We start from the raw sequence: 27,020 nt of genomic DNA on the forward strand, positions 1-27,020 counted from the left end.
AAGCCAGCCATGCAGGGAAGTGCTAACAGCGGTGGATGAAGCACAAACTTTGACATCTCCGCGTTATCCTCGTCGTTATCCTAGTTATAGATCATGCTACTGGATAATCAATTCGGCATCTCGTAAACATGTGAATATCAAATTTACGGAAGCAGAAATTCACAAAGAAGGCGATTATATTGAGGTCGGTTAGCTATAACTATAATTACTATAGTATATATATTATACATATAATTGAGAATATTTATATAATAAAATACAATATTAAACTTAAAAATAAATCAAAAATGAAAATGTATCGTATCTGAGTATTTTAAAATTTTTACATGTTTTACGACCAAACTTAACTTAATACTTAGTTCGACCAGTACTACGTAGGTATGGTTAGATTTCTGCTAATGCGCCAACTATTGGTGATTTCAACGTCGATGAGATAACCGTAATGTTTTTACCTTGGCACATAATTTCTTTTAGTATACACACGCAATTATCAAAATTAAACACACCGTTACTTTTTTTTATCTCTAAGGTCAATCAAGCGCTTGTCAGATGCAGGATGCATTCATCTGAACCTTTCACGTTTTTGTTAAATTTAGATTTTCGACGGGGTTAATCGACTTGGGAGAATCTCTGATACTTCGTTAACAGCGCGATCCTTCACGTCTCATAGAGATACGTTGGCGATCTATTTCTCAAGCAATCGCATGTTGAACCAAAAAGGCTTCAGTATACAATATAAAGAAGGTAATCCGTATGCTCAACGGTCTGCAATGAAGGCAGTGTTGAATTTTAAATATATTTTTGCGTTCATTAAACCTATCTGAAACATTTTCTTAGATACTTAAGAACTAGATTAAGCGATTAAATAAGAATGATTACTTTTAGTAAAAATTCTAGCTTTCTTAAGACCAATTTTCTGTAGTTTCATGTGGAGGCGATTACATGATCAGTGATAATCGATTTCACACATTATCCTCACCCGGATATCCCCACCCCTCTGATGACAACATGGATTGCATTTTTAAGCTTCAAGCCAGACCTGGAAAGAAAATAGAATTAAGCCTGTACATTGACATTGAAGACCAAGATTTCATCGAGGTAAGAATTCCGAAAGAAATAAATGAAATGGTTGAAGCAAGTGTAGTTAGAAATAAACTGCGTCAAGCATTTCAAAAAATGCTTCTGGCTCATACAAGATCAGTAAATAGCATAAAACTGTTGAAGCAACGGATCGTTTAAGCCATCAAATCTAATGCGTCATATGCCACTCGGTCTCAGTATTTTAATTGACTGGGATTGCGGTATAACTATGAAAATGTAATCATTTTTTTCACCAAATATTTCTCACTCGATGCGTTCGATATCTTAAATTAGACTTTTATATTATGAAGATAACTATGTGTGTTTACAAGGTTCGAGACGGAAATATCAGTCTAGGGCAGTTCGGTGGCCACGGTCTGAGAAAACAAATTTCATCAATGAACGGCTTAGTAACCTTGCGGTTTTACACGAATGACAAGGACACGGGACCTGGATTTCACGCGTCATACCGCCAGACAGGTATGATTTTGACCGACATCGGTTTTTCTTACACTTGCGTTGTCGTTTTTAACTAGGATATTGCGATATGAATGCTGACCTTTTATGGTAAATCTCTGTTGTCAATCTTTGAAGACTAATCTTGGCCAAAGTATGCGATACATTACTGCTGACTTGTAAAGTTGTTTGGGTCGTTGTGACTATAATCGAATCATCCTTCTCAACGTTTATAACTACTGGTCTGGGATCATTTGCTTATATTTGGCATGCCCATTACTGGTCAAGACTGATCACGTTGATGTAGTTTGTTTGCATTCTTCAGTTTTGCTTACCACGTTTTAACATTTGTTTTTGTCTTTTATTAGATATTGACGAATGCATCACAAATACGCATAACTGTGATGACACCGCTACTTGTGAAAACACGGACGGCGGTTACAAATGTGTTTGCGAGGCTGGATTCTTTTGGAATGGCAACACTTGCGATATGACAGGTTTGCATATGAGAGTAAATCGGGAAGACGTGCTTTCAAAAAATGTTTTTGAAAGTGGAAAATTTCTTGCCTTTATCTTCAGTTAGAATCCATAATTGTAAACAATTTTTTTTTCAATTTTGATGTACAATTTTCATGGCTGTAAAAATTTACTTACAAATTTTTTTCCTTGCAGGGTAATTATATGGCTTTAAAAGTCGTTTTAAGGTCATTACTGTGATGAGATTGTTGTTTTTTCGTAGATTGTAGTGGAAAGACTACAATCCACATTTCGGGCAGACGATATCATTTCATCAAAACAAAAGCTACATTCATAGAAGCAAGGTTAGGATGTGAATTATGGGGCGGCGCCGACTCGAGTCTTGCATCATTTACAAGTCCTGACGTTCAACATTGCATAACGCAAATGATTACTAGTGATGGGGTATACAAAAAAGGTGATTGGCGGCGACAAAATCCATTCAAAAGAGGTGTCTGGTTTGGCGCAACTGACCTTCAAAAGGAGGGAATTTGGAAATGGGAGGACGGATCACTGCTGGTTAGAAATAAAATGATAACATGAGATTAAATATTTTCATGCATCAATGAGCTCTATCATACGAACACAATATTTTCACCAACAAAACAAGTAGAGTTTTGGTCTCTTCCAAAGATTTAGCCGATTACAGAAAGCTACACTTCAACAATCTTTAAAATGTGTTCTACATTTGATGGCATATTTAACGGTTTATTTGCTTGCTCTCTTTAAACATTTTGTTTAAAAATGGATAAATTTATTCCAGTAAACTTGTAGCTTCACTACAACACACATAGACGATATAAGATAGCGGTGTTATGTTTTACTCTTATCGCATTCTGGCGTAATTAGCATGAATTTTCGTGCTCTTGAAGCGTCTGTCAAGATTACATGCAAAGTCACTTGAAACACATGAAGTTTTTGATTAGGCTGACATTTTGCTGTACTTTTTAGGACCCAAAGCAGTTTAGTAACTGGGGACCGTCAGAACCAAATGATCGCAGGCCTGGCGAAGACTGTGCAAACATGCTACTTACAAGCCCAAAAGACGGCTATGAACCAGGCACATGGATGGATACTGATTGCTCTGTAGAACAATTTTTCATATGCCAAGACGGTTAGTATGTTTAACATAATAATGTTAGCACAATAATAATATCTCTTGGATGCTTACTCAATACTTTAGTCATGCAATAAGTTGGACCTAGTGCCATGATGTTAGTGATGAAGAGTTGATGGGTGAAACCATGATGAGCTCGTAACCTGGGGTCCATGAGCTCGTAAGGAGTTCGAGAAGATGCTTTAAGGTGTCCATAAAAAGAAATCCAATTATTATAAAAATAGATTTATTTCTCTCTGTCCATAGGACCCTTATTTCCCATGATCGGGTCACAGCTGTAGTCAGACATACACCTCGACTAGTTTGGACCCTTGCAAAACCGCCTTCGTGATGTAATAATACACCATGGCTTCCCTATTAAACGTGTTAAAGTAAACGGGTCGAGAGTGTACCACTTGGTGTTCGCTCCATTACTTCCATTTCCTTTCTGATTCACCTGTGGTGTATCTGTTGTTGTATAGATTAGTTAGTTGTGCATTGTATATATATTTCGGTGCTGTTCATTGGTTTGTTAATAATGTAGTGGAAATTGCTATAAAAGACTCTGGTAACAAGTTTTTGTATAGAAAATGCTTCACAGCAGTAAAAAGTTTAGCCAATGCAATCTGCTGAACCTGAGATTTTCAACATTCAAAATTAAAGGCATTTTTTAATAATAGTTTTAACAATAACAGAATAATAGTTATTAATGTCCATATCTAACTTAATTTCTCGAAATTAAGTTCAAGAAAAATTTTTACTAACCCAAATGATGCAGATTGTACCAATACCGTTTTACATGCAGATGTGGACGAGTGCGCAGAAAACAGACATAATTGTCATAGAAATGCAAGGTGTGCAAACACAATAGGTGGTTTTACATGTACCTGCATGGCTGGATACATTGGAGACGGAACCACTTGTGAACTTAATGTACTTGGCCCTGATAAAGCTTCTATAGGTAGTATTTATTAATTATTATCATTGATATGCAACACCGTTTTAATTTATTGCTCTTATGGCACGCTTTACAGCTTTTGTTGTTTGTCAAGTGAAATAGCATAAAAGTCTTGTGTGGAAACTGATCAGTAATAATAAACAACTTGTAACTGTGTAATTTTTAACTAAAATGCGATATATCTTTTTTCAGAGAATTGTGCCGGCATCGATTCATTCTTGTGGAATGGATTTACATATTACTTGTTGTATACAAACCGACTTTCCTATCAAGATGCCATAAACAGTTGTTCAGATTGGGACAAAACAGCTATACTGGCAACCATATCCAGTTCAGACCTACAGACCTGCCTCACTCAAATGATTACAGATCCCAAAGTTAATAATCCCGATGACTGGGAAGACGTACCTAGCAGATTTGAAATAGGCGTCTGGTTCGGAGGAAATGACATTGAATCTGAAGGGAATTGGGTTTGGCAGGATCAATCACCAATGCCCACTTCGTCGGTAACTGAAGTAGTGTTTATACATAATGGTTTTGCCACCTATATACAACTTGCATGTGTTTTGCGTTTCTAGTGTAGTTCACATTTACGCACCCTGCAAAAGCAAAAAACTGTTTCAGGCATCGGGAGAGTTTGAAAACTGGGGAGACTATGATCCAAACAACTTTGGTGGTAATCAAGATTGTGCGTCGGCATTGATGTTGAACGTCAACGTAAGTTATCCAGCAGGATCTTGGGTCGACAATGATTGTGAAATCACACAGTTCGCCTTTTGCCAAGCGGGTCAGTTAATAGTAGAATTATATATAAACTACAGCACGTCGCAAAGTAGCAAACCAGATAAGTTACTAAAACTCGATATCAACTTAATCATGTGTTAGCATATTTGTAGATCGTAGAATCTCCTAAATGGATCATTTTTTTAAAGATTTTAATGAATGTGCCGTTGAAAATGATTGCGACGAAGATGCTGAATGCACAAACACTGAAGGAAGCTATGAGTGCACTTGTAATGAAGGATACAGTGGGGATGGCTCTGTCTGTCTCGGTAACATATACAACAATATCATGAAACTTTGCGTTAGCTTCATATAACGAGTTATTACCAGTTACATATTTGCTATACTTAAGCTTAAACTCAGTTTACAAAAACAACCTGCGGTAGCATTTGAATATGATATCTACACATACGGTTACCAACTATAACGCATTATTATTTCATTTAATTCATATTCACAGCCACAACCGAATGTGTTTTAAAAACGCGCGTAACACCTTTAAGAAAGCGGTTTTACGTTTTTGCTTTTATTCACGATTAAATAATTTTGCACACGAATAAAAGTAATATTTAAATTAAATTAGTTATATTTTTGTTGTACTTATATGATGTAATAAAGGTACATAAAGTGTATTCAACATACAACGCATAGTGACAATATATTTCTCCGTTAGGAGGCGCAAGCATGTGATAAAAAACAAACAACGAAAAATAATAACAGACAGAGTCGTGATAACTTTTCCTTCTACTTTCCACAGTAAGTATAGACGTGTATTTCAAAGCACATATAACAGGTGAAACTTACAGACGGTACACATAATAGAGGTATGGTCAAGGGGGGATGGTAAAGTTATTTAAAAGGTCTGGATTGCTTTTACGTAGTGTGGAGATTCTAGATTCAAAGGTTCTATGAATACTGTTTTATAAATTTTCCAAGGAGAACTGTTGATTTTCAATAACACATTTGAGTCTGGTTTTCCGTATGCGATGATTCGTCGTTGTGATTAAGATAGTGAGGACTTTGTCGATGATCGACTCAAGTCACGGGTCATATCTTAGGGTGCAAAGATTTTCGACATTTTCTTTATTTAGGTTTAGGTTTAAAGTTTTTCGGCGAGTGTTATTGTTCGTGTTCATTGGATCTGGGTTTGGGGGCATTTGTAAAATAGATGATGGGCGGAATCTGGTCCAATTTTACAAAGCCGGCAGCTATTCTTTGTTGTAGGTGCGTATACGGTTAAGTTGGTGTTGAAAGGTAGCAAATTTCTTGCAAACTTGAAGTTAAAAGTTTGTTGGTAGCTTGGAAGCTCAGGGGAGTGGATTCTTTCCCATTTTTTTCGGTCTATTTGAGTGGTTCCGGATTGGATTCTTATTTGATTTATTATGCGTTCGTAGGTTTTCTTTAACTTTCCACCAATGACGTCAGTTTTCGTTAAATCGTATTTTTTAAGAATTTCAATTATTTTTTCACAATATGGGAATCGGGTGTCGGTGTGGGGAAGGTTGGTCAGATGTACAACTTCTAAGGTACGGGCAATCGCACGGCCAATCTGATATTCAATATAACTACTTACTGACCAACAAGAAATTTTCTTGAACTTGAAATTACGACATTGTTAACTATTATTAATTGGAAATTATAGTTAATTATTACGACATTGTTAACAGCAAAAAAATTTATAAAAAACTGATAATCAACTACAGTAAGTAACTGTACATATTCAACCGATTCAAAATCTGCTAATATAATAAAACTTTTCATATTAAGTGTGTACTAATACTAGCAATAAGAAAAAAGAAAAGATCGTAGAATTAAAATTGATGGCGGTGAAATGTGATTTCAAATTTAACGGTAAAACTGCACAACAACAGGTAAAGCAAGACGTCAAAAAAATATCTTTAAAATTTTCTGTGTTAAAACTTTGCTCTTCGTAACTGAGTTTGTATCACTTTTGCAGATGTCGACGAGTGTACAGCAGGAACTGACAACTGCGATGAAAATGCTGAATGCAGCAACAACGATGGAAGTTTTAGTTGCGTTTGCAAAGAAGGATACACTGGAGATGGCATAATTTGTACTTGTAAGCACAACTTTCCAAAAAAAAATTTTTAAGCATTACAGTGAAAACATTTCATCATTTCACCAGACAATTATTCATCAATTCGGATTTTTACAACCATCTGTAGCGGAAAAGGAACTGTCATTTTATCTGGAAAAGAATATCGCCTTATACAGGAAAAAATGGACTGGTATAACACAAACGGCGGATGTAGCAAATGGGCTGTTGATAATGGGAACACACCAGGCGCCCTTGCTTCAATACTCAATGAAGAAACCCAAACTTGTTTCCATGATATGATTACTAGCGACGGAGTTTATAACGAAGGCGATTGGGTTGACGAAGACTTGTATCACAGAGGTGTGTGGATCGGCGGAAATGACGTCAGTATTGAAGACTCGTGGCGTTGGCAAGATGGAACGCTCATGCCAAGTTCCAGTAATGTGAGTGACTACTACAGACCATTTGAAAAGTGAATGCGCAAAATTTCAAATCAGGTTTCTTATGAATCTAATAGTTTTCAAATAAAATTGATGTATATCGTACAAAACAAGGACCCTTTGCTCTGTTTCAGTCATCTGAAGGCTTCCAAAACTGGGCTCCTCACGATCCAGACAATCTAGGTGTTGATGGTGAAGATTGCGCTTCAATGTTGCTCACTGCTGTTCCTGACGACGAGGGTTACGTGCCGGGAACGTGGGTTGATGTCGACTGCAGTACTTCAATACAGTTTTACATGTGTGAACGAGGTAACTGTATATGTTAAAAGTGACAAAAATATGTTTGAAGTTGTGATATCCATAAATTTTGCAAACGAAAAAAGCGGCAAAATTTGCTGCATTAATGCAACAGTTTGATGTAAATTCTGTGGTGTTGAAATATAATTGTTATCTCGTTCATTAATATAATCATCAGATATCGACGAGTGCAATTTGAATTTGGACAACTGCGATGAAAATGCTGAATGCATCAACACCGATGGAAGTTTCGATTGCGTGTGCAAGGAGGGATACACCGGGGACGGCGTTACTTGCACTTGTAAGCATAAGTACAATAGAATCGCGTGTTGTAGAACCTTTGCAATGCAATAAATTTAGGTTGGAATTTTTGTGTACTTTTGCAGCCGTATGTAGTGGACAAACAACGGTTTCTATAGCTGGAAAAGAATATCACATCGTCACTGATGACAAAGTTGATTGGTATAACGCAAATACAAGATGCACGCAATGGGCTCAAGATAATGGAGCCACACCAGGCGCCCTTGCTTCAATACTCAATTCGCAAACACAAATTTGCTTTACTGAAATGTTAACGTACAACGAAAACGACTGGAGCGACGAAGACTTGTATCACAGAGGTGTGTGGATCGGCGGAAATGACGTCAGTGTTGAAGACTCGTGGCGTTGGCAAGATGGAACGCCCATGCCAAGTTCCAGTAATGTGAGTGACTACTAGAGACCATTTCAAAAGTGAATGCGCAAAATTTCAAATCAGGTTTCTTATGAATATAATTGTTTTCAACTCATACTGATGTAGGCCTATATCGTACAAAACATATATCATTTTCTCTGTTTCAGTCATCTGAAGGCTTCCAAAACTGGGCTCCTCACGATCCAGATAATTTAGGTGTTGATGGTGAAGATTGCGCTTCAATGTTGCTCACTGCTGTTCCTGACGACGAGGGTTACGTGCCGGGAACGTGGGTTGATGTCGACTGCAGTACTTCAACACAGTTTTACATGTGTGAACGAGGTAACTGTATATGTTAAAAATGACAAAAATATGTTTGAGGTTGTGATATCCAGTTAATTTTGCAAACGGATGAAGCGGCAAAATTTGCTGCATTAAAGCAACAATTTGATGTAAATTTTGTGGTGTTGAAATATAATTGTTGTCTCGTTCATTAATATAATCATCAGATATCGACGAGTGCAATTTGAATTTGGACAACTGCGATGAAAATGCCGAATGCACCAACACCGACGGCAGTTTCACGTGCACGTGTAAAAGCGGATACACTGGGGATGGAATGAATTGCGAGCCATTGGCAATAAAAGTGACTGCTGGTAAAAATTTATCAAAGTAACGTTTTGGCATTCAAGCTCGGTTTCAACTATCACGTGTGTACTGTACTTTACCTGGACTTGGTGTAATGTGCATTTTGTTGAGAGCTAACATTCCATGTTTTGGAAAGAAATAATTTTTTAAATTTGCATCTTCAGTTGACTGCAGTGGAAAAACGTCAGCCGTTATCGAAGGCAACGAGTATCAACTTTTCGAAAGTCGAGTCTCATTCCAAGACGCAAGAACAGGATGTGCCAACTGGGCTGGAACTACCTCGGCTGTCCTCACTTCCATCCTTGATCAAACCACACAAACGTGCATAACACGGATGCTTTCCAGCGACGGTGTTTACAGTCCTGATGATTGGTCTGACCAGCCTGATGTATATGAACGTGGTGCTTGGATCGGCGGAAATGACATGGAAACCGAAAGCAACTGGGTTTGGGAAGATGGATCCCAAATGCCTACTTCACAGGTGTTGTACTTAACTTTTGTTTGGACGAATTATATAACAGGGTATTTGACCGTTTTGAAGAAAGATTTTTATTATTTGACTCATTCTTTTTGTTTCCATTTAAGGACGAAGGATTTGAAAATTGGGGCAATCAGGATCCAAACGATTACGATGATGATCAAGATTGTGCATCTGCATTAATCCACACAGTCAATGACGATTACACACCCGGAACTTGGCTGGATGCACAGTGTATTGAAACCCAGTTCTACATATGCCAGAGAGGTAAAACCCTTCACTTGCATTGTTTAGATAGACTATTTATCTAACTTTGATCGTGTTAATCATTTTTGACATTTCATAAATTTCAGAATGCTGCATATACGTCTAATAGATTACAAATTTCATTTGACATGAAAGTAGTTTTTTAAAAAATTGACAGCCATTGTATATTGTCTAAACTTCTTTTCGTTTTTCTTCTTTGATCTTCTATTAATTATTTGAAATGTTGTTGAGCTAGTAATGGTAGTTGTGCTCAAAATAAAATTCAAGTTGAAAAACAATTGATTGTGCCCCGCTTTCTTTTATGCAGACTTTGATGAATGCTCTGCTAACGCCGACAACTGCGATGAAAATGCTGAATGCATCAACACCGATGGAAGTTTCGATTGCGTGTGCAAGGAGGGATACACCGGGGACGGCGTTACTTGCACTTGTAAGCATAAGTACAATAGAATCGCGTGTTGTAGAACCTTTGCAATGCAATAAATTTAGGTTGGAATTTTTGTGTACTTTTGCAGCCGTATGTAGTGGACAAACAACGGTGTCTCTAGCTGGAAAAGAATATCACATCGTCACTGATGAAAAAGTTGATTGGTATAACGCAAATACAAGATGCACGCAATGGGCTCAAGATAATGGAGCCACACCAGGCGCCCTTGCTTCAATACTCAATTCGCAAACACAAATTTGCTTTACTGAAATGTTAACGTACAACGAAAACGACTGGAGCGACGAAGACTTGTATCACAGAGGTGTGTGGATCGGCGGAAATGACGTCAGTATTGAAGACTCGTGGCGTTGGCAAGATGGAACGCCCATGCCAAGTTCCAGTAATGTGAGTGACTACTAGAGACCATTTGAAAAGTGAATGCGCAAAATTTCAAATCAGGTTTCTTATGAATATAATTGTTTTCAACTCATACTGATGTATATCGTACAAAACAAGGACCCTTTGCTCTGTTTCAGTCATCTGAAGGCTTCCAAAACTGGGCTCCTCACGATCCAGACAATCTAGGTGTTGATGGTGAAGATTGCGCTTCAATGTTGCTCACAGCTGTTCCTGACGACGAGGGTTACGTGCCGGGAACGTGGGTTGATGTCGACTGCAGTACTTCAATACAGTTTTACATGTGTGAACGAGGTAACTGTATATGTTAAAAGTGACAAAATTTTGTTTGAAGTTGTGATATCCAGTTAATTTTGCAAACGAAAAAAGCGGAAAACTTAGTTGCATTAAAGCAGCAGTTTGATGTAAATTTTGTGGTGTTGAAGTAAAATTTTTATCTCGTTCATTAATATAATCATCAGATATCGACGAGTGCAATTTGAATTTGGACAACTGCGATGAAAATGCCGAATGCACGAACACCGACGGCAGTTTCACGTGCACGTGTAACAGCGGATACACTGGGGATGGAATGAATTGCGAGCCATTGGCAATACAAGTGACTGCTGGTAATAATTTATCAAAGTATCGTTTTGGCTTTCAGGCTCGGTTTCAACCATCACGTGTGTACTGTACTTTACCTGGACTTGGTGTAATGTGCATTTTGTTGAGAGCTAACATTCCATGTTTAGAAAGAAATATTTGTTTATCTTTGCATGTTCAGTCGACTGCAGTGGAAAAACGTCAGCCGTTATCGAAGGCAACGAGTATCAACTTTTCGAAAGTCGAGTCTCAATCCAAGACGCAAGAACAGGATGTGCCAACTGGGCTGGAACTACCTCGGCTGTCCTCACTTCCATCCTTGATCAAACCACACAAACGTGCATAACACAGATGCTTTCCAGCGACGGTGTTTACAATCCTGATGATTGGTCTGACCAGCCTGATGCATATGAACGTGGTGCTTGGATCGGCGGAAATGACATGGAAACGGAAAGCAACTGGGTTTGGGAAGATGGATCCCAAATGCCTACTTCACAGGTGTTGTACTTAACTTTTGTTTGGACGAATTATATTACAGGGTATTTGACCGTTTTGAAGAAAGATTTTTATTATTTGACTCATTCTTTTTGTTTCCATTTAAGGACGAAGGATTTGAAAATTGGGGCAATCAGGATCCAAACGATTACGATGATGATCAAGATTGTGCATCTGCATTAATCCACACAGTCAATGACGATTACACACCAGGAACTTGGCTGGATGCACAGTGTATTGAAACCCAGTTCTACATATGCCAGAGAGGTAAAACCCTTCACTTGCATTGTTTAGATAGACTATTTATCTAACTTTGATCGTGTTAATCATTTTTGGATATTTCATAAATTTCAGAATGCTGCATATACGTCCAATAGATTACAAATTTCATTTGACATGAAAGTAGTTTTTTAAAAAATTGACAGCCATTGTATATTGTCTAAACTTCTTTTCGTTTCTCTTCTTTGATCTTCTATTAATTATTTGAAATGTTGTTGAGCTAGTAATGGTAGTTGTGCTCAAAATAAAATTCAAGTTGAAAAACAATTGATTGTGCCCCGCTTTCTTTTATGCAGACTTTGATGAATGCTCTGCTAACGCCGACAACTGCGATGAAAATGCTGAATGCATCAACACCGATGGAAGTTTCGATTGCGTGTGCAAGGAGGGATACACCGGGGACGGCGTTACTTGCACTTGTAAGCATAAGTACAATAGAATCGCGTGTTGTAGAACCTTTGCAATGCAATAATTTTAGGTTGGAATTTTTGTGTACTTTTGCAGCCGTATGTAGTGGACAAACAACGGTGTCTCTAGCTGGAAAAGAATATCACATCGTCACTGATGAAAAAGTTGATTGGTATAACGCAAATACAAGATGCACGCAATGGGCTCAAGATAATGGAGCCACACCAGGCGCCCTTGCTTCAATACTCAATTCGCAAACACAAATTTGCTTTACTGAAATGTTAACGTACAACGAAAACGACTGGAGCGACGAAGACTTGTATCACAGAGGTGTGTGGATCGGCGGAAATGACGTCAGTATTGAAGACTCGTGGCGTTGGCAAGATGGAACGCCCATGCCAAGTTCCAGTAATGTGAGTGACTACTAGAGACCATTTGAAAAGTGAATGCGCAAAATTTCAAATCAGGTTTCTTATGAATATAATTGTTTTCAACTCATACTGATGTATATCGTACAAAACAAGGACCCTTTGCTCTGTTTCAGTCATCTGAAGGCTTCCAAAACTGGGCTCCTCACGATCCAGACAATCTAGGTGTTGATGGTGAAGATTGCGCTTCAATGTTGCTCACAGCTGTTCCTGACGACGAGGGTTACGTGCCGGGAACGTGGGTTGATGTCGATTGCAGTACTTCAATACAGTTTTACATGTGTGAACGAGGTAACTGTATATGTTAAAAGTGACAAAATTTTGTTTGAAGTTGTGATATCCAGTTAATTTTGCAAACGAAAAAAGCGGAAAACTTAGTTGCATTAAAGCAGCAGTTTGATGTAAATTTTGTGGTGTTGAAGTAAAATTTTTATCTCGTTCATTAATATAATCATCAGATATCGACGAGTGCAATTTGAATTTGGACAACTGCGATGAAAATGCCGAATGCACGAACACCGACGGCAGTTTCACGTGCACGTGTAACAGCGGATACACTGGGGATGGAATGAATTGCGAGCCATTGGCAATACAAGTGACTGCTGGTAATAATTTATCAAAGTATCGTTTTGGCTTTCAGGCTCGGTTTCAACCATCACGTGTGTACTGTACTTTACCTGGACTTGGTGTAATGTGCATTTTGTTGAGAGCTAACATTCCATGTTTAGAAAGAAATATTTGTTTATCTTTGCATGTTCAGTCGACTGCAGTGGAAAAACGTCAGCCGTTATCGAAGGCAACGAGTATCAACTTTTCGAAAGTCGAGTCTCATTCCAAGACGCAAGAACAGGATGTGCCAACTGGGCTGGAACTACCTCGGCTGTCCTCACTTCCATCCTTGATCAAACCACACAAACGTGCATAACACAGATGCTTTCCAGCGACGGTGTTTACAATCCTGATGATTGGTCTGACCAGCCTGATGCATATGAACGTGGTGCTTGGATCGGCGGAAATGACATGGAAACGGAAAGCAACTGGGTTTGGGAAGATGGATCCCAAATGCCTACTTCACAGGTGTTGTACTTAACTTTTGTTTGGACGAATTATATTACAGGGTATTTGACCGTTTTGAAGAAAGATTTTTATTATTTGACTCATTCTTTTTGTTTCCATTTAAGGACGAAGGATTTGAAAATTGGGGCAATCAGGATCTAAACGATTACGATGATGATCAAGATTGTGCATCTGCATTAATCCACACAGTCAATGACGATTACACACCAGGAACTTGGCTGGATGCACAGTGTATTGAAACCCAGTTCTACATATGCCAGAGAGGTAAAACCCTTCACTTGCATTGTTTAGATAGACTATTTATCTAACTTTGATCGTGTTAATCATTTTTGGATATTTCATAAATTTCAGAATGCTGCATATACGTCCAATAGATTACAAATTTCATTTGACATGAAAGTAGTTTTTTAAAAAATTGACAGCTATTGTATATTGTCTAAACTTCTTTTCGTTTCTCTTCTTTGATCTTCTATTAATTATTTGAAATGTTGTTGAGCTAGTAATGGTAGTTGTGCTCAAAATAAAATTCAAGTTGAAAAACAATTGATTGTGCCCCGCTTTCTTTTATGCAGACTTTGATGAATGCTCTGCTAACGCCGACAACTGCGATGAAAATGCTGAATGCATCAACACCGATGGAAGTTTCGATTGCGTGTGCAAGGAGGGATACACCGGGGACGGCGTTACTTGCACTTGTAAGCATAAGTACAATAGAATCGCGTGTTGTAGAACCTTTGCAATGCAATAATTTTAGGTTGGAATTTTTGTGTACTTTTGCAGCCGTATGTAGTGGACAAACAACGGTGTCTCTAGCTGGAAAAGAATATCACATCGTCACTGATGAAAAAGTTGATTGGTATAACGCAAATACAAGATGCACGCAATGGGCTCAAGATAATGGAGCCACACCAGGCGCCCTTGCTTCAATACTCAATTCGCAAACACAAATTTGCTTTACTGAAATGTTAACGTACAACGAAAACGACTGGAGCGACGAAGACTTGTATCACAGAGGTGTGTGGATCGGCGGAAATGACGTCAGTATTGAAGACTCGTGGCGTTGGCAAGATGGAACGCCCATGCCAAGTTCCAGTAATGTGAGTGACTACTAGAGACCATTTGAAAAGTGAATGCGCAAAATTTCAAATCAGGTTTCTTATGAATATAATTGTTTTCAACTCATACTGATGTATATCGTACAAAACAAGGACCCTTTGCTCTGTTTCAGTCATCTGAAGGCTTCCAAAACTGGGCTCCTCACGATCCAGACAATCTAGGTGTTGATGGTGAAGATTGCGCTTCAATGTTGCTCACAGCTGTTCCTGACGACGAGGGTTACGTGCCGGGAACGTGGGTTGATGTCGATTGCAGTACTTCAATACAGTTTTACATGTGTGAACGAGGTAACTGTATATGTTAAAAGTGACAAAATTTTGTTTGAAGTTGTGATATCCAGTTAATTTTGCAAACGAAAAAAGCGGAAAACTTAGTTGCATTAAAGCAGCAGTTTGATGTAAATTTTGTGGTGTTGAAGTAAAATTTTTATCTCGTTCATTAATATAATCATCAGATATCGACGAGTGCAATTTGAATTTGGACAACTGCGATGAAAATGCCGAATGCACCAACACCGACGGCAGTTTCACGTGCACGTGTAACAGCGGATACACTGGGGATGGAATGAATTGCGAGCCATTGGCAATACAAGTGACTGCTGGTAATAATTTATCAAAGTATCGTTTTGGCTTTCAGGCTCGGTTTCAACCATCACGTGTGTACTGTACTTTACCTGGACTTGGTGTAATGTGCATTTTGTTGAGAGCTAACATTCCATGTTTAGAAAGAAATATTTGTTTATCTTTGCATGTTCAGTCGACTGCAGTGGAAAAACGTCAGCCGTTATCGAAGGCAACGAGTATCAACTTTTCGAAAGTCGAGTCTCATTCCAAGACGCAAGAACAGGATGTGCCAACTGGGCTGGAACTACCTCGGCTGTCCTCACTTCCATCCTTGATCAAACCACACAAACGTGCATAACACAGATGCTTTCCAGCGACGGCGTTTACAATCCTGATGATTGGTCTGACCAGCCTGATGCATATGAACGTGGTGCTTGGATCGGCGGAAATGACATGGAAACGGAAAGCAACTGGGTTTGGGAAGATGGATCCCAAATGCCTACTTCACAGGTGTTGTACTTAACTTTTGTTTGGACGAATTATATTACAGGGTATTTGACCGTTTTGAAGAAAGATTTTTATTATTTGACTCATTCTTTTTGTTTCCATTTAAGGACGAAGGATTTGAAAATTGGGGCAATCAGGATCCAAACGATTACGATGATGATCAAGATTGTGCATCTGCATTAATCCACACAGTCAATGACGATTACACACCAGGAACTTGGCTGGATGCACAGTGTATTGAAACCCAGTTCTACATATGCCAGAGAGGTAAAACCCTTCACTTGCATTGTTTAGATAGACTATTTATCTAACTTTGATCGTGTTAATCATTTTTGGATATTTCATAAATTTCAGAATGCTGCATATACGTCCAATAGATTACAAATTTCATTTGACATGAAAGTAGTTTTTTAAAAAATTGACAGCCATTGTATATTGTCTAAACTTCTTTTCGTTTCTCTTCTTTGATCTTCTATTAATTATTTGAAATGTTGTTGAGCTAGTAATGGTAGTTGTGCTCAAAATAAAATTCAAGTTGAAAAACAATTGATTGTGCCCCGCTTTCTTTTATGCAGACTTTGATGAATGCTCTGCTAACGCCGACAACTGCGATGAAAATGCTGAATGCATCAACACCGATGGAAGTTTCGATTGCGTGTGCAAGGAGGGATACACCGGGGACGGCGTTACTTGCACTTGTAAGCATAAGTACAATAGAATCGCGTGTTGTAGAACCTTTGCAATGCAATAATTTTAGGTTGGAATTTTTGTGTACTTTTGCAGCCGTATGTAGTGGACAAACAACGGTGTCTCTAGCTGGAAAAGAATATCACATCGTCACTGATGAAAAAGTTGATTGGTATAACGCAAATACAAGATGCACGCAATGGGCTCAAGATAATGGAGCCACACCAGGCGCCCTTGCTTCAATACTCAATTCGCAAACACAAATTTGCTTTACTGAAATGTTAACGTACAACGAAAACGACTGGAGCGACGAAGACTTGTATCACAGAGGTGTGTGGATCGGCGGAAATGACGTCAGTATTGAAGACTCGTGGCGTTGGCAAGATGGAACGCCCATGCCAAGTTCCAGTAATGTGAGTGACTACTAGAGACCATTTGAAAAGTGAATGCGCAAAATTTCAAATCAGGTTTCTTATGAATATAATTGTTTTCAACTCATACTGATGTATATCGTACAAAACAAGGACCCTTTGCTCTGTTTCAGTCATCTGAAGGCTTCCAAAACTGGGCTCCTCACGATCCAGACAATCTAGGTGTTGATGGTGAAGATTGCGCTTCAATGTTGCTCACAGCTGTTCCTGACGACGAGGGTTACGTGCCGGGAACGTGGGTTGATGTCGATTGCAGTACTTCAATACAGTTTTACATGTGTGAACGAGGTAACTGTATATGTTAAAAGTGACAAAATTTTGTTTGAAGTTGTGATATCCAGTTAATTTTGCAAACGAAAAAAGCGGAAAACTTAGTTGCATTAAAGCAGCAGTTTGATGTAAATTTTGTGGTGTTGAAGTAAAATTTTTATCTCGTTCATTAATATAATCATCAGATATCGACGAGTGCAATTTGAATTTGGACAACTGCGATGAAAATGCCGAATGCACGAACACCGACGGCAGTTTCACGTGCACGTGTAACAGCGGATACACTGGGGATGGAATGAATTGCGAGCCATTGGCAATACAAGTGACTGCTGGTAATAATTTATCAAAGTATCGTTTTGGCTTTCAGGCTCGGTTTCAACCATCACGTGTGTACTGTACTTTACCTGGACTTGGTGTAATGTGCATTTTGTTGAGAGCTAACATTCCATGTTTAGAAAGAAATATTTGTTTATCTTTGCATGTTCAGTCGACTGCAGTGGAAAAACGTCAGCCGTTATCGAAGGCAACGAGTATCAACTTTTCGAAAGTCGAGTCTCATTCCAAGACGCAAGAACAGGATGTGCCAACTGGGCTGGAACTACCTCGGCTGTCCTCACTTCCATCCTTGATCAAACCACACAAACGTGCATAACACAGATGCTTTCCAGCGACGGTGTTTACAATCCTGATGATTGGTCTGACCAGCCTGATGCATATGAACGTGGTGCTTGGATCGGCGGAAATGACATGGAAACGGAAAGCAACTGGGTTTGGGAAGATGGATCCCAAATGCCTACTTCACAGGTGTTGTACTTAACTTTTGTTTGGACGAATTATATTACAGGGTATTTGACCGTTTTGAAGAAAGATTTTTATTATTTGACTCATTCTTTTTGTTTCCATTTAAGGACGAAGGATTTGAAAATTGGGGCAATCAGGATCCAAACGATTACGATGATGATCAAGATTGTGCATCTGCATTAATCCACACAGTCAATGACGATTACACACCAGGAACTTGGCTCGATGCACAGTGTATTGAAACCCAGTTCTACATATGCCAGAGAGGTAAAACCCTTCACTTGCATTGTTTAGATAGACTATTTATCTAACTTTGATCGTGTTAATCATTTTTGGATATTTCATAAATTTCAGAATGCTGCATATACGTCCAATAGATTACAAATTTCATTTGACATGAAAGTAGTTTTTTAAAAAATTGACAGCCATTGTATATTGTCTAAACTTCTTTTCGTTTCTCTTCTTTGATCTTCTATTAATTATTTGAAATGTTGTTGAGCTAGTAATGGTAGTTGTGCTCAAAATAAAATTCAAGTTGAAAAACAATTGATTGTGCCCCGCTTTCTTTTATGCAGACTTTGATGAATGCTCTGCTAACGCCGACAGCTGCGATGAAAATGCTGAATGCATCAACACCGATGGAAGTTTCGATTGCGTGTGCAAGGAGGGATACACCGGGGACGGCGTTACTTGCACTTGTAAGCATAAGTACAATAGAATCGCGTGTTGTAGAACCTTTGCAATGCAATAATTTTAGGTTGGAATTTTTGTGTACTTTTGCAGCCGTATGTAGTGGACAAACAACGGTGTCTCTAGCTGGAAAAGAATATCACATCGTCACTGATGAAAAAGTTGATTGGTATAACGCAAATACAAGATGCACGCAATGGGCTCAAGATAATGGAGCCACACCAGGCGCCCTTGCTTCAATACTCAATTCGCAAACACAAATTTGCTTTACTGAAATGTTAACGTACAACGAAAACGACTGGAGCGACGAAGACTTGTATCACAGAGGTGTGTGGATCGGCGGAAATGACGTCAGTATTGAAGACTCGTGGCGTTGGCAAGATGGAACGCCCATGCCAAGTTCCAGTAATGTGAGTGACTACTAGAGACCATTTGAAAAGTGAATGCGCAAAATTTCAAATCAGGTTTCTTATGAATATAATTGTTTTCAACTCATACTGATGTATATCGTACAAAACAAGGACCCTTTGCTCTGTTTCAGTCATCTGAAGGCTTCCAAAACTGGGCTCCTCACGATCCAGACAATCTAGGTGTTGATGGTGAAGATTGCGCTTCAATGTTGCTCACAGCTGTTCCTGACGACGAGGGTTACGTGCCGGGAACGTGGGTTGATGTCGATTGCAGTACTTCAATACAGTTTTACATGTGTGAACGAGGTAACTGTATATGTTAAAAGTGACAAAATTTTGTTTGAAGTTGTGATATCCAGTTAATTTTGCAAACGAAAAAAGCGGAAAACTTAGTTGCATTAAAGCAGCAGTTTGATGTAAATTTTGTGGTGTTGAAGTAAAATTTTTATCTCGTTCATTAATATAATCATCAGATATCGACGAGTGCAATTTGAATTTGGACAACTGCGATGAAAATGCCGAATGCACGAACACCGACGGCAGTTTCACGTGCACGTGTAACAGCGGATACACTGGGGATGGAATGAATTGCGAGCCATTGGCAATACAAGTGACTGCTGGTAATAATTTATCAAAGTATCGTTTTGGCTTTCAGGCTCGGTTTCAACCATCACGTGTGTACTGTACTTTACCTGGACTTGGTGTAATGTGCATTTTGTTGAGAGCTAACATTCCATGTTTAGAAAGAAATATTTGTTTATCTTTGCATGTTCAGTCGACTGCAGTGGAAAAACGTCAGCCGTTATCGAAGGCAACGAGTATCAACTTTTCGAAAGTCGAGTCTCATTCCAAGACGCAAGAACAGGATGTGCCAACTGGGCTGGAACTACCTCGGCTGTCCTCACTTCCATCCTTGATCAAACCACACAAACGTGCATAACACAGATGCTTTCCAGCGACGGTGTTTACAATCCTGATGATTGGTCTGACCAGCCTGATGCATATGAACGTGGTGCTTGGATCGGCGGAAATGACATGGAAACGGAAAGCAACTGGGTTTGGGAAGATGGATCCCAAATGCCTACTTCACAGGTGTTGTACTTAACTTTTGTTTGGACGAATTATATTACAGGGTATTTGACCGTTTTGAAGAAAGATTTTTATTATTTGACTCATTCTTTTTGTTTCCATTTAAGGACGAAGGATTTGAAAATTGGGGCAATCAGGATCCAAACGATTACGATGATGATCAAGATTGTGCATCTGCATTAATCCACACAGTCAATGACGATTACACACCAGGAACTTGGCTCGATGCACAGTGTATTGAAACCCAGTTCTACATATGCCAGAGAGGTAAAACCCTTCACTTGCATTGTTTAGATAGACTATTTATCTAACTTTGATCGTGTTAATCATTTTTGGATATTTCATAAATTTCAGAATGCTGCATATACGTCCAATAGATTACAAATTTCATTTGACATGAAAGTAGTTTTTTAAAAAATTGACAGCCATTGTATATTGTCTAAACTTCTTTTCGTTTCTCTTCTTTGATCTTCTATTAATTATTTGAAATGTTGTTGAGCTAGTAATGGTAGTTGTGCTCAAAATAAAATTCAAGTTGAAAAACAATTGATTGTGCCCCGCTTTCTTTTATGCAGACTTTGATGAATGCTCTGCTAACGCCGACAGCTGCGATGAAAATGCTGAATGCATCAACACCGATGGAAGTTTCGATTGCGTGTGCAAGGAGGGATACACCGGGGACGGCGTTACTTGCACTTGTAAGCATAAGTACAATAGAATCGCGTGTTGTAGAACCTTTGCAATGCAATAATTTTAGGTTGGAATTTTTGTGTACTTTTGCAGCCGTATGTAGTGGACAAACAACGGTGTCTCTAGCTGGAAAAGAATATCACATCGTCACTGATGAAAAAGTTGATTGGTATAACGCAAATACAAGATGCACGCAATGGGCTCAAGATAATGGAGCCACACCAGGCGCCCTTGCTTCAATACTCAATTCGCAAACACAAATTTGCTTTACTGAAATGTTAACGTACAACGAAAACGACTGGAGCGACGAAGACTTGTATCACAGAGGTGTGTGGATCGGCGGAAATGACGTCAGTATTGAAGACTCGTGGCGTTGGCAAGATGGAACGCCCATGCCAAGTTCCAGTAATGTGAGTGACTACTAGAGACCATTTGAAAAGTGAATGCGCAAAATTTCAAATCAGGTTTCTTATGAATATAATTGTTTTCAACTCATACTGATGTATATCGTACAAAACAAGGACCCTTTGCTCTGTTTCAGTCATCTGAAGGCTTCCAAAACTGGGCTCCTCACGATCCAGACAATCTAGGTGTTGATGGTGAAGATTGCGCTTCAATGTTGCTCACAGCTGTTCCTGACGACGAGGGTTACGTGCCGGGAACGTGGGTTGATGTCGATTGCAGTACTTCAATACAGTTTTACATGTGTGAACGAGGTAACTGTATATGTTAAAAGTGACAAAATTTTGTTTGAAGTTGTGATATCCAGTTAATTTTGCAAACGAAAAAAGCGGAAAACTTAGTTGCATTAAAGCAGCAGTTTGATGTAAATTTTGTGGTGTTGAAGTAAAATTTTTATCTCGTTCATTAATATAATCATCAGATATCGACGAGTGCAATTTGAATTTGGACAACTGCGATGAAAATGCCGAATGCACGAACACCGACGGCAGTTTCACGTGCACGTGTAACAGCGGATACACTGGGGATGGAATGAATTGCGAGCCATTGGCAATACAAGTGACTGCTGGTAATAATTTATCAAAGTATCGTTTTGGCTTTCAGGCTCGGTTTCAACCATCACGTGTGTACTGTACTTTACCTGGACTTGGTGTAATGTGCATTTTGTTGAGAGCTAACATTCCATGTTTAGAAAGAAATATTTGTTTATCTTTGCATGTTCAGTCGACTGCAGTGGAAAAACGTCAGCCGTTATCGAAGGCAACGAGTATCAACTTTTCGAAAGTCGAGTCTCATTCCAAGACGCAAGAACAGGATGTGCCAACTGGGCTGGAACTACCTCGGCTGTCCTCACTTCCATCCTTGATCAAACCACACAAACGTGCATAACACAGATGCTTTCCAGCGACGGTGTTTACAATCCTGATGATTGGTCTGACCAGCCTGATGCATATGAACGTGGTGCTTGGATCGGCGGAAATGACATGGAAACGGAAAGCAACTGGGTTTGGGAAGATGGATCCCAAATGCCTACTTCACAGGTGTTGTACTTAACTTTTGTTTGGACGAATTATATTACAGGGTATTTGACCGTTTTGAAGAAAGATTTTTATTATTTGACTCATTCTTTTTGTTTCCATTTAAGGACGAAGGATTTGAAAATTGGGGCAATCAGGATCCAAACGATTACGATGATGATCAAGATTGTGCATCTGCATTAATCCACACAGTCAATGACGATTACACACCAGGAACTTGGCTCGATGCACAGTGTATTGAAACCCAGTTCTACATATGCCAGAGAGGTAAAACCCTTCACTTGCATTGTTTAGATAGACTATTTATCTAACTTTGATCGTGTTAATCATTTTTGGATATTTCATAAATTTCAGAATGCTGCATATACGTCCAATAGATTACAAATTTCATTTGACATGAAAGTAGTTTTTTAAAAAATTGACAGCCATTGTATATTGTCTAAACTTCTTTTCGTTTCTCTTCTTTGATCTTCTATTAATTATTTGAAATGTTGTTGAGCTAGTAATGGTAGTTGTGCTCAAAATAAAATTCAAGTTGAAAAACAATTGATTGTGCCCCGCTTTCTTTTATGCAGACTTTGATGAATGCTCTGCTAACGCCGACAGCTGCGATGAAAATGCTGAATGCATCAACACCGATGGAAGTTTCGATTGCGTGTGCAAGGAGGGATACACCGGGGACGGCGTTACTTGCACTTGTAAGCATAAGTACAATAGAATCGCGTGTTGTAGAACCTTTGCAATGCAATAATTTTAGGTTGGAATTTTTGTGTACTTTTGCAGCCGTATGTAGTGGACAAACAACGGTGTCTCTAGCTGGAAAAGAATATCACATCGTCACTGATGAAAAAGTTGATTGGTATAACGCAAATACAAGATGCACGCAATGGGCTCAAGATAATGGAGCCACACCAGGCGCCCTTGCTTCAATACTCAATTCGCAAACACAAATTTGCTTTACTGAAATGTTAACGTACAACGAAAACGACTGGAGCGACGAAGACTTGTATCACAGAGGTGTGTGGATCGGCGGAAATGACGTCAGTATTGAAGACTCGTGGCGTTGGCAAGATGGAACGCCCATGCCAAGTTCCAGTAATGTGAGTGACTACTAGAGACCATTTGAAAAGTGAATGCGCAAAATTTCAAATCAGGTTTCTTATGAATATAATTGTTTTCAACTCATACTGATGTATATCGTACAAAACAAGGACCCTTTGCTCTGTTTCAGTCATCTGAAGGCTTCCAAAACTGGGCTCCTCACGATCCAGACAATCTAGGTGTTGATGGTGAAGATTGCGCTTCAATGTTGCTCACAGCTGTTCCTGACGACGAGGGTTACGTGCCGGGAACGTGGGTTGATGTCGATTGCAGTACTTCAATACAGTTTTACATGTGTGAACGAGGTAACTGTATATGTTAAAAGTGACAAAATTTTGTTTGAAGTTGTGATATCCAGTTAATTTTGCAAACGAAAAAAGCGGAAAACTTAGTTGCATTAAAGCAGCAGTTTGATGTAAATTTTGTGGTGTTGAAGTAAAATTTTTATCTCGTTCATTAATATAATCATCAGATATCGACGAGTGCAATTTGAATTTGGACAACTGCGATGAAAATGCCGAATGCACGAACACCGACGGCAGTTTCACGTGCACGTGTAACAGCGGATACACTGGGGATGGAATGAATTGCGAGCCATTGGCAATACAAGTGACTGCTGGTAATAATTTATCAAAGTATCGTTTTGGCTTTCAGGCTCGGTTTCAACCATCACGTGTGTACTGTACTTTACCTGGACTTGGTGTAATGTGCATTTTGTTGAGAGCTAACATTCCATGTTTAGAAAGAAATATTTGTTTATCTTTGCATGTTCAGTCGACTGCAGTGGAAAAACGTCAGCCGTTATCGAAGGCAACGAGTATCAACTTTTCGAAAGTCGAGTCTCATTCCAAGACGCAAGAACAGGATGTGCCAACTGGGCTGGAACTACCTCGGCTGTCCTCACTTCCATCCTTGATCAAACCACACAAACGTGCATAACCCAGATGCTTTCCAGCGACGGTGTTTACAATCCTGATGATTGGTCTGACCAGCCTGATGTATACGAGCATGGTGCTTGGTTTGGTGGAAATGATATTACGAGTGAAGGAGACTGGGTTTGGGAAAATGGATCGCCTATGCCTATTTCAGAGGTAGCTTATATACCCAGCCGGTTTGTTGATTTTCTTCAACGAACAAACTTTATTGCTTGTTGTTCTTTTTCTATCTAATGGTTACATTTGTGCTTATAGCCATATTATGCATTGTGGTGGCGATTGAAATATTATGGCACATATACTACGTTAATGTACGTACGTACGTACGTACATACGTTAACTTGCTTTGGTATTTAGGATTCTGGTGAGTTTGTAAACTGGGGCGCCCTCGATCCAAACAACTATGACGATAAACAAGATTGTGCGTCGATGTTAATCCATACACTAAATTCCTACTACGTACCTGGAACTTGGTTAGACACAGATTGTGCTGATACCCAGTACTACGTTTGTCGACGAGGTAAACAGACATTTTCTATATCTTTGACTTGTAATTCTACTTTGTAAAGTTTGCTTGACGACCATATTATTTTGTACAAAAGCGTTTTTGCAAATATTTTAATAACAAGCTTTTGATGATAAAAATTGCTTCAATTTATCTATCTTGCTTGAAAATAATAATTAATTTTTGCAGCAATTGACCATAGTTAATTTTCTGTCTTGTGTATGAGATTTGACAAATGGGAAGTTGAAAGAACAATGTTTTCATCAGATTCTGTTAAAAAAAGTATCACACAATCATTTTGTTTTTGTAGACTATGACGAGTGCGTGGCCAACTTCGACAACTGCGATGAAAATGCTGAATGCATCAACACTGATGGAGGTTTTGATTGCGTGTGCAACGAAGGATACACTGGAGATGGATTTACATGTACTCGTAAGCAAAATCATGAGAAAAATGTCGTGTAGTAAAAACTAGCTTTAAATCTAGATTCAGGATTCTTGTTAAACTGTTTCTTGTATTAATGCAGACTTGTGCACCGGACAGACAACGGTCATTCTCAATGATAAAGAATATCACATCGTCACTGATGAAAAAGTTGATTGGTATAACGCAAATACAGCATGCACGCAATGGGCTCAAGACAATGGCGCCACACAAGGCGCCCTTGCTTCAATACTCAATTCGCAAACACAAATTTGCTTTACTGAAATGTTAACGTACAACGAAAACGAGTGGAGCGACGAAGACTTGTATCACAGAGGTGTGTGGATCGGCGGAAATGACGTCAGTGTTGAAGACTCGTGGCGTTGGCAAGATGGAACGCCCATGCCAAGTTCCAGCAACGTAAGTATATATAGGCTCAATAGTAGTTAATTCTTATATCTTGTATATTTACATGAAACTACATTTTGTTTTTGTGCCAGTCATCTGAAGGCTTCCAAAACTGGGCTCCCCACGATCCAGATAATCTAGGTGCTGATGGTGAAGATTGCGCTTCAATGTTGCTCACTGCTGTTCCTGACGACGAGGGTTACGTACCGGGAACGTGGGTTGATGTCGACTGCAGTACTTCAACACAGTTTTACATGTGTGAACGCGGTAGGTTATCTTTTTTTTTATAATGCCACTAAGATTATCTTGTAACAGACAACGCGACTGTGAGTTTATATCAAGTGTTTTTATATATTTTATTTTTTAGTTGTCACCAATAATGATGCTCCTTAAACTGCACTCATAAGCAATTTTCCCTTTGTCGACGGATTTGCTGTTTTTGATTTTTTGGTGCATTGTCTATTTACCCTTTGCTGTATATAATGCTCTTGAATACAAAACGTAAACTATAGGAAATGTAATTTTTATAAGTAAACGAATAATCAATTGTGCTGAAGAAAAAATTTTTTCAGTGAAATGGAATACATAATGCATTAATTTACATATTTCAGTTAAAAACTTTCACCCTGTTTATAACTTGTGCGATGATCGTAAATTCTTAGTCATGCTATGCTCATTTGTGCTATTTCTATGTGTTTGCTCGTATATAGCAGCCTAACGAAGTATTTCAAATAAAAAGCGGTGTGCTTTGCAATTTTGGTTTCAATATTACTAGGTGACCTTTACAGAATAGTGCAGTTTTTTTGTAAAAATAAAGTTCTCACGGGTTGCGCAGTATAGTATTTCTTGTTCTCTTAGGGACACTTTGTGATGCCTTTTGTAAAAAATTTCTGATTAAATTAGAGTTAATTTTTAAATCTATGAAAAAGGCAGAATCTGATATGCAGATTCCGATAGCTAATATATAAAATGACAGTTTTTGCAAGACGAAATATGACGGTTCAATTCTCTCAGCTAAAACCTTTCAAAA

At 38.8% G+C, this 27,020-nt stretch overlaps 1 protein-coding gene across 5 annotated transcripts; it reads left to right on the forward strand.

The window, feature by feature from the left end:
* On the forward strand, positions 1 to 26,744 carry LOC143468345 (uncharacterized). Of its 5 annotated transcripts, none has more exons than XM_076965496.1 (66): positions 1 to 184; positions 597 to 744; positions 923 to 1,098; positions 1,413 to 1,560; positions 1,905 to 2,033; positions 2,276 to 2,571; positions 3,004 to 3,166; positions 3,954 to 4,109; positions 4,299 to 4,612; positions 4,731 to 4,893; positions 5,039 to 5,158; positions 6,847 to 6,969; positions 7,066 to 7,391; positions 7,523 to 7,697; positions 7,864 to 7,986; positions 8,072 to 8,388; positions 8,526 to 8,700; positions 8,868 to 9,014; positions 9,171 to 9,487; positions 9,592 to 9,751; positions 10,059 to 10,181; positions 10,267 to 10,583; positions 10,715 to 10,889; positions 11,057 to 11,203; positions 11,359 to 11,675; positions 11,780 to 11,939; positions 12,248 to 12,370; positions 12,456 to 12,772; positions 12,904 to 13,078; positions 13,246 to 13,392; positions 13,548 to 13,864; positions 13,969 to 14,128; positions 14,437 to 14,559; positions 14,645 to 14,961; positions 15,093 to 15,267; positions 15,435 to 15,635; positions 15,737 to 16,053; positions 16,158 to 16,317; positions 16,626 to 16,748; positions 16,834 to 17,150; positions 17,282 to 17,456; positions 17,624 to 17,770; positions 17,926 to 18,242; positions 18,347 to 18,506; positions 18,815 to 18,937; positions 19,023 to 19,339; positions 19,471 to 19,645; positions 19,813 to 19,959; positions 20,115 to 20,431; positions 20,536 to 20,695; positions 21,004 to 21,126; positions 21,212 to 21,528; positions 21,660 to 21,834; positions 22,002 to 22,148; positions 22,304 to 22,620; positions 22,725 to 22,884; positions 23,193 to 23,315; positions 23,401 to 23,717; positions 23,849 to 24,023; positions 24,191 to 24,391; positions 24,493 to 24,809; positions 25,011 to 25,173; positions 25,469 to 25,591; positions 25,686 to 26,002; positions 26,083 to 26,257; positions 26,358 to 26,744. In XM_076965496.1, exons 2-66 carry the CDS (start codon positions 705 to 707, stop codon positions 26,381 to 26,383), a joined length of 12,993 nt encoding a protein of 4,330 aa, XP_076821611.1. In that variant the 5' UTR covers positions 1 to 184; positions 597 to 704; the 3' UTR covers positions 26,384 to 26,744. The 5 variants fall into 5 exon arrangements, with proteins under 5 accessions (XP_076821611.1, XP_076821612.1, XP_076821613.1 ...); XM_076965497.1 differs by having other exon boundaries at positions 24,191 to 24,337; XM_076965498.1 differs by having other exon boundaries at positions 15,435 to 15,581.
* Positions 26,745 to 27,020: the final 276 nt, after the last annotated feature.

This window comes from Clavelina lepadiformis, chromosome 8 (genome assembly GCF_947623445.1).
Source record: "Clavelina lepadiformis chromosome 8, kaClaLepa1.1, whole genome shotgun sequence".
NCBI lineage: Eukaryota > Metazoa > Chordata > Ascidiacea > Aplousobranchia > Clavelinidae > Clavelina > Clavelina lepadiformis.